The 8850-nt window shown below is 38.1% G+C and overlaps 1 protein-coding gene across 1 annotated transcript in view; it reads left to right on the top strand.

The window, feature by feature from the left end:
• The window catches only part of PLA2R1 (phospholipase A2 receptor 1), a 163467-nt gene that overhangs the window by 2513 nt on the left and 152104 nt on the right, over positions 1–8850 (top strand). Inside the window, exons 2-4 of the mRNA XM_007941852.1 lie at positions 186–569; positions 1796–1969; positions 4968–5141. Coding sequence (XP_007940043.1) covers positions 186–569; positions 1796–1969; positions 4968–5141 — 732 coding nt within the window. The remainder of the gene's footprint in view (positions 1–185; positions 570–1795; positions 1970–4967; positions 5142–8850) is intronic.

Below are 8850 nucleotides of genomic sequence, written 5' to 3'. Positions count from 1 at the left end.
AAAAAAAAAAAAAAGAAAGAAACTCTTTGGTTTGTGCAAATAAACCCTTCAGGTGGACCCTATCCTTCAACTCTGGATCTTCTGAGATGACCAGAAGCTGTGAGCTCTAACAGTTTAGACATATCATGACAGTACTTAATTATGTATGAAAATTTAATACTGTGTCTTTTATTTTTCTATTTTAGATAAAGGAGTTTTTGTAATCCAAAGTGAGAGTCTTCAGACATGCATTCAAGCAGGCAAATCTGGACTTACTCTGGAGAATTGTAAACAACCAAACAAGAATATGCTGTGGAAATGGGTTTCAAAACAGCGCCTCTTTAATATAGGAGGCAGTGGTTGCCTAGGTCTTAACTTATCTAACCTAGAGCAGCCATTGAACATATATGAATGTGACTCTACCCACATCTCCTTGAGGTGGCACTGTAATAGGAAGATGATCATGGGCCCACTCCAGTATATGGTCCAGGTGAAGTATGACAACACCATCGTGGCCTCATGGAAATATCTTCATAAGTGGATTTCTTATATGTCAGGTGGTGGAAGCATTTGTGAATATCTGCATAAAGGTAAATAAATAATTTAAATAAAAATACCCATGAAATGGGAAAGTGATGTAAGATTTCCATTTTTAAAAAAATCACTCAGAGTGCAGTGTGGAGAACAGAGCCTAGAGAGGAAGTGAGCAAAATGGAGGAAATGGAGATGACTAGCTGGAACAGTAGTCTAGGACAACAATAATGATGCAGAGGTGGGCTTTAGCTGCTTTCTCAAGAGTATTGTAATAATCGATCATCTTTGGCCTTAAGCAAGAAACAAAAATTTTTCATGTCTCACCTGGGCTTTCTATGGTAAGGGGAACCTTGACCACCCTCAATCAAATCAGTAGGTCTTAGGGGTGGGGGTGGGAGAAGGGCCAGCTGTGGAGATTCCTGCCATTTCCCACAACTGGAAGAGGCAATTTCCCACAATTACCATGTCACCAGCCCTAGGTCTAGGGATGTAGCTGCTTAGGAATAACAGGTATTTATGTTCACATCATAACATGTTCCTTCTCATCCTTTCACAATATATAATATACATATTACCATGTTGCTGTTGTTATGTGCCATCGAGTTGGACCCGACTCATAGCGACCCCTCCTTGGGTTTCCAAGGCATTATCACTATGGAAGTAGATTGCCCCATCTTCCTTCCAAGGAGTGGCTGGTGGATTTGAACCGCCAGCCTTCTGGTTAGCAGTCAAGTGCCTTAGCACTATGCTACCAGAGCTCCCATATATTACCATAGCAGGGCACAAATAGATATATATAAACAAATCATTTATCAGCACTTTCTCAGAACCCAGCACTCAGCCTAGCATTTTATATACAGTAGACACTGAGGTTCTAGAGGGTTCTTGTTTGAAAAGAGCCTTGTTCATCGTAAAAGTTTTCAATCAGTGAAAGTGCATTAAATGTATGTCTGCTTTGAGCATTGTACTCTCTCAACTATTTATCTATGTGGGATCAGACTGACAACAGCATCTCAAAAGGTTAGATGAGAAGCTTAGGGGCAGTGACTTTACATTAATGGTGGTGAATAATTTAGAAAAGGATAGCAAGAACTGTAACACAACTTGAAGAATGTAAACAGTGTCACTGAATTGGACATGTAGAATTTGTTGAAATGCATATCCTTTGCTGTATATATTTTCACAAAAAATAAAATTATAAAAAAGTGTATTAAACTATTCAATAGTTTGCAGATAAAGCTAGCATAATACTTATTCAACTCTGTAATTTTCTTTCTCCTAGATTTGTATACAATTAAAGGGAATGCCCATGGGATGCCATGTATATTTCCGTTCCAGTATAACCAGCAGTGGCATCATGAATGCACCAGGGAAGGTCGGGATGATGACTTACTGTGGTGTGCCACAACAAGCCGCTATGAACGAGATGAGAAGTGGGGATTCTGCCCAGATCCCAGTAATAATGAAATTAATCTTCTCTTTATGTGGTGAATAAATGAAGGATGATGAGAAAGTTATCTGTCGCTAAAGAAAAGCATCACGATTGATATATTGAAGTCTACATAAGCACTCTGATTCCATTAATACAGATTCTGATTTTGGATTTGTTTTTGCCTTGAAAAGATATTCTGATGTATCTTTTTTTCCTTAGGTTCAAAAGATGTTAATTAGCCATTCTTCATTAAGCTAAGTACATAAGGATGATTTAACTGGAATCAAATTATAATACTCTGTGATCTCATTAATCCCAGCTTCCCAGCAGGATACTTCAGAACAAACCTGAATGCATCTAAAACCCAGCTATCCTTTCAACCACTTCCTCTTAAGAGCTGCCTTAACTTCTCCAGCCCCAGACTGCTTCTTTTGCCTGTTGTCAAGTACAGGCATCCATCATAGTTGCTTTCATTATTTTTCCACAGTGATTTCTCATCTTGATTCCCTTTCCTTATTACTCATTTCTATAAAGACTCAAAATCTTTCTTCTTACTTTTCTCATCCCAGGTCTTGGACTAACATGATTTTTTGTTTTTTATTTAGTTAAAAGGTTTGGTTACTAAGTATTGGGACATATATATATGTGTGGATATATAAATCTGTCAGTTTGTCATACTATGGTGGCTTTTGTGCTGCTGTGAGGCTGGAGGCTATGCCGCCAGTATTTTAAATACTAGCAGAGTCCTCCATGGTGGACAGCTTCAGCAGAGCTTCTAGACTAAGACATACTGGGAAGAAGGATGGGACTGTCCACTTCTGAAAAAATTGGTCAGTGAAAACCTTATGAATAACAGTGAAACGCTATTTCACACTGATTTATTACTGGAAAACTTTGTGAATAGCTGTGAAACATCATCTGATACAGTGCCAGAAGATAAGCTCCTCAGGTTGGAGGCACTCAAAATATGACTAGGGAAGAGCTGCCTCCTCAAAGTAGAGTTGATCTTAATGATGTGAATGGAGTAAAGCTTTCAGGACCTTCATTTTCTAATTGTTGGAGATATTGGGTTAAGGTATTGATTTTCACTTTGTCTTCTTTTTTGATATGTGCATTTATTGCTGTAAATTGCCCTCTGCTTTGCTGTGTCCCAAAGATTTTGGTATATTGTCTTTTCATTCTTTTTGATTCAAGGAATTTTTTAATTTCATTTTTTATTCCTATTACCCAGTCATTTTTGAGGAGGATGTTATTCAGTGTCCATGCATTTCTCTTTTTCCATTGGTCTTCCTAGTATTGGTTTCTAATTTTATAGCATTGTGATCTGAGAAGATGCTTTACAGTATCTCAATGTTTTTAAACTTGTTGAGGACTGCTTTGTGGCCTAACATATGGTCTATCCTGGAGAATATTCCATGTGTGCTGGAAAAGAATGTATATTTTGCTATTGTTAGGTGAGTCCGGTTTGACTCGACGGCACATAACAACAACAACAACAACAAAGGTGAAGTGCTCTGTAGATATATATAAGGTCAAGTTGGTGGGTTGTATTGTTTAGTTCTTCTGTGTCTTTGTTGACTTTCTTTCCAGTTGTTCTATCTGTTATTGAAAGTGGAGCTCTGGTAGCATAGTGCCTAAGGTACTTGACTGCTAACCTGAAGGCTGGTGATTCAAACCCACCAGCCACTCCTCAGAAGGAAGGTTGGGCAATCTACTTCCTTAGTGATACTGCCTTGGAAACCTAAGGAGGGGTCACTATGAGTTGGGTCCAACTCGACGGCACATAACAACAACTATTACTGTGGAGTCATCTATTTGTCTTTTCAATTCTGTTAAAGTCTGCTTTATATATTTTGGGGCTCTTTCATTGGGGCATAGATATTTATTATGGTTATATCCTCTTGGTCAAGTGATCCCTTAATCATTTATATAATCATTGTATATGCCCTTCCTTGTCTCTTATGGTCATTTTTGTCTTAAAGTCTATTTTATCATAAATTAATATTGCTGCTCCTGCTCTCTTTTGGTTGCCATTTGCTTGGTATATCTTTTTCCAACCTTTGATTTTCAGTCTATTTTTGTATTTGTGTCTAAGGTGAGTCTCTTGTAGACAGCATATTGATGGGTCGTATTTTCTTACCCAGTCTGCAACTCTTCCTCTCTTAAGTGTTGCATTTAATCCATTTACATTCGGTGTAATTATCAACAAGTATGAATTTATTGATGTTATTTTGTTATGTGTTTTTTGGGTTTTTTTTTGGTGGTGTTGCTTATTTCTTTGTTCCATATAATTTTCTATGCTGAGCCCATTTGCTTTATGGGTCATGTTATTATCTCTTTCATTGCTATTGTTGTAGTAACTGCCCAGTATTTGTGTTAGTCTTCTTTTTTATTTTGATGCAAAGGTTTATTATTTTTCTTTGTGGTTATCCTGTAATTTATAACTTTCTTCCCAAGTTTAAATAGTCTGTTCTATCTTACAATTGTCTTGACTTCCTCACCATTTAGAAGTTTCGTAACTACACTATTTATTCCCTCTTTTATTCTCTTTTTTTGTAATCAATGTCATTAAATAGTTCATGTAGAAACATTGAATTGGCATATGTTTGCTGTGTATATGCTCCATATCAACAACAAAATAAATAATTTAAAAATAATAAGCATGTTTCTTTATGTAAGACTTCTTAGGGCCTTTAATATGTTACTGTGCATTGTGAATTTCTCAGAGGGGGATTTAGTATGTAATATGTACCAGATTTTCTACAGGAACATCTTCAAGATGTAATACCCTGTGCACCTCATTTTGGGCAAGACTGTTCTAGATTTTAGCGGGTTGCTTGTCCATCACTCACACAAATGTAAATGTGTGGTTTACATTTTCTATGTCCTGAAACTGAAATCCTAAGCACTGAAGTTTTAGAGGTTGCAAATTGGGATCATTTCATTCAAATTTACCTTAACAATATTACTGTAATGATAAAATAAGACTGTAGTGAAAGTTTTTAATGGACTTTGTTTCCAGCTTCTGCAGAAGTAGGCTGTGATGCTGTGTGGGAAAAGGACCCCAGTGCACACATTTGCTACCAATTCAACCTGCTTTCATCTCTTTCTTGGAGTGAGGCACATTCTTCATGCCAGCTACAAGGAGGCGCTCTACTAAGTATTGAGGATGAGACTGAAGAAAATTTTATAAGGAGTAAGTAGGTGAACAATCACATTGATTTTAATACAATTAAAATGTCTGTTGTTAACAATTACGCTGATGAATGTAAAAAATACATCTAAAAAAAACCCTTAAAACATATTTTTCTATTTTTAGTAGGATCCAAAATTACATCCAGAATTATAACATGAACCCTGGACCATTCCATTTGGTGCCCATTCATATGTGTGAAAAATATAAAAATATTCCATTTCTCTGACACTGAACTGTGTTAATCAGTCCAAATCAATTTATTATCAGTTTTGTTCTTGTCAATTCTATTTCTGTTCTGACACCAGCTTCACATTTAGTACTGTCTCCTCTGACCCTAATCCTCACAAGCTAAAGGCCACAGTTCTCCAGACTACCAACTCGGCCCGAGAAGTCAGACACCAGCAGCAAGCTTGGGAGTCCCCACAATATCCTCATTTTGATATGCTGGCTACAGATTTGGAATTAGCCCACTTACCTACTCAAGATACCAGCTGTAAGATCAGAGGTCCCCAGCTCCATAACTTCTGACCAGGTACCTGCCATTACACCCCCAGGTTCCATAATTTGTGAGAATGACTCACAAAAATTGTGGAAAGTGTTACCATTACAGCTTTATAATAGCAAAAAGGGTGCAAATGAAGAGACACACAGGATGAGGTCTGGTAGGATTCCCAGTAGAAAGCTTCCATGTCCCAAAAAGGGATGCACTGCCTTCCCATGTGCACTGATGTCCTTGTTATTATTAGATGCCGTCACGTCAGCTCTGACGCATAGCGACCCCATGTACAACAGAATGAAACACTGCCCAGCCCTGTGCCCTCCTCACAATCCTTGCTGTACTGGAGCCCATGGTTGCAGCCACTGTGTCAATTCATCTTGTTGAGGTCTTCCCCTGTTTTGCTGACCCTCCACTTTACCAAGCATGATATCCTTCTCCAGGAAATGCTCCCTTTGACAACAACAATGATGTTTCTTACCAATCAGGAAACCCATGAAGCTTCCATGTCCAAAGCCTTTATTGGGGACTCATTATTTAGGCATAATTGATCAAATCAGCCTATGTCCCCTTAGGTTATCTAATATGGTCTTTCAGGTCTAACCAACTTCACCTGAGTTATCTCATTAGCATAAACTCTCAGGCGGTCTCATCAAATGCCTCATTTCCTTATATGAAAGAAATTTCAAGGTTTTAGAGGTTATCTCTTAGGAACCAAGGACAAAGACAAATTCTTTGGATAAAATTAATGTAAATCCCATACATCTTTGTTTTCTTCTCCTTGTATGAAAGAGCTTGAGGCCACAGCATGCGACCCAAGAGAATTTGCAGCTCTAGTAAGTGGATCAGGGAGACTTATAAACTTAAGTACTAATTCCTGCTTTTCTGGAAGCCTTAGCCATTCAATTTCCATTCATAAATAATTAAATAATTTATTAATTGGTACATTACACAAAATCTTATCTTTCGCTTACTATGTGCAAGTGTGTAGTAGATCCTTCTAATGGGTCCAAAGTATTTAAAATTTAGTTGGAAAAACGAAAACAGATATGTTGTTTAGCAATGTGAGACAACAATATGTCAAAAGAATTATACTAATCATCTGTGACTTGTATTTCAGCTGTCACCTAAATTCTTCCCTTTCTTTAAAAGATTAAGTAAGTATTTCTGTTTTATTTATAATGTAGTACAGTTTTCAAGGAGCCTTGGTGGCACAAAGATTAAGCACTCGGCCACTAACTGGAGGGTTGGCAGTTTGAACCTATCCAGTAGCTCTGTGGGAGAAAAGACCTGACAACCTGCTCCTGTGAAGATTACAGCCTAGGAAACCTTATGGGGACAGCTCTACTCTGTCCTATGACATTACTGTGAAATGGAATCAATTCGAAGGCACCTAACAATAATAATAGTTTTTAAAATTTTTTTGAAAACCTTTGAAAGTGTCACAAAACTAGTCACTTTCATTAAGAGTTACTGATACTATTTCTTTCCCCTTTTATTATACAAGTAGTACATGTTTGTTCTAGAATTTTTAAAATGCAGGTGCATAGAAATGAAAACAAAAGTAAAATATCCCATAATTCCACAGTTTGGATATACCATGTTTTTCTGTACAATGCATGTGTGTATACATAGTATCTAACAAAATGCTAATAAAATCATAAGGCAACTGATGCACAGTAGTTGAGAGTAGAGGCCACAGAGCCTCAGTTCCTGGGTTTGAATACTGTTTTGTTGTTATGTGCCATCGAGTCGGACCCGACTCATAGTGACCCCTCCTTGGGTTTCCGAGGCAGTATCACTATGGAAGTAGATTGCCCCATCATCCTTCCGAGGAGTGGCTGGTGGGTTTGAACCACCAGCCTGCTGGTTAGCAGTCAAGTGCTTTAGGCACTACGCTACCAGAGCTCCCTGTATCTATCATTTACTAACAGGTTTACTCAGACAAGTGACTTCAGCTGTCTGTGTCTCAACTTCCTCCTCTATAAAATGGAGATAAAAATAGTGGCTACCTGTTAGTGGTGTGGATTACACATTATAATGCAGGTGAAGACTTAGAAAAGTGCCTGGAAGATGTAACAAAACACTCAATGTGTGTTGTTAGCTATTTAACAAAACTATGCATATACTGGGAGCACTGGTAGCGTAGTGACTAAGGCACTTGACTGCTAACCAGAAGGCTGGTGGGTTTGAACCTACTTCTGTAGTGATACTGCCTCAGAAACTCAAGGAAGGGTCACTGTGAGTTGGGTCCGACTTGACGGCACATAACAACAACAATGTGCACATACTACAGTCTTCATTATGGATTGCACCTCAACATAAAGAAAATGAAAATCCTCACAACTGGATCAATAACTGAGCCTGTACATAGGTCAAGAGACTATCATTGGAACAGAACAAGAGGATACTGCATGATTTAAAATCAGGAAAGGTGTGTGTCAGATTATGAAATCTGTATGCTAAGCAAATAATCTGAGAAACTGGACTATATCAAAAAGAACGTGACATCAGTATTGGAGGAAGACTCATTAACAACCTGCAATATGCAGATAACACAACCTTGCTTGCTGAAACTGAAGAAGACTTGAAACCTTACTGATGAAGACCAAAACTTATCTTTAGTATGGATAAGTATCTTCAGTATAGATTACACTTCAATATAAAGAAAGCAAAAGTCCTCACAACTGGACCAATAAGCAACATCATAATAAATATTTTATGGAACATCTGTCCCAGTCTGTAAATATAGGTATTTTTAATGGTTACATAGTATTGTAGATAAGTTGACAATAATACATTTATCTAATCTACTGGAGTTCCTGGGTGGTACAGTGTTTAAACACTCTACTACTAGCTAGAAGGTTGGAGGTAAACACTCTACTACTAGCTAGAAGGTTGGAGGTACAAACATACCCAGAGGCACCTCAGAAGATGCTGTTGTTGTTAGGTGCCATCGAGTTGTTTCTGACTCACAGCAACCCCATGCACAGCAGAACAAAACACTGCTTAATCTCGTGTGAGCTCCATGATCCGTGCTATACTTGAGCCCATCATCACAGCCACCGTGTCAATCCATCTCATTGAAGGCCTCCCTCTCTTTCATCGACCCTCCACCCTACCAAGCATGACATCATTCTCCAGGGAATGGTTCCTTCTGACAACATGACCAAAATAGGTGAGACGAAGTCTGGCCATTCTCGCTTCCAAGGA

Source organism: Orycteropus afer, unplaced genomic scaffold (genome assembly GCF_000298275.1).
Source record: "Orycteropus afer afer isolate SDZICR_OR568_19922 unplaced genomic scaffold, OryAfe1.0 scaffold00084, whole genome shotgun sequence".
Lineage (NCBI taxonomy): Eukaryota > Metazoa > Chordata > Mammalia > Tubulidentata > Orycteropodidae > Orycteropus > Orycteropus afer.
Note: the sequence above shows the minus strand (reverse complement) of the source record. Positions and strands in the feature narration are given on the sequence as shown.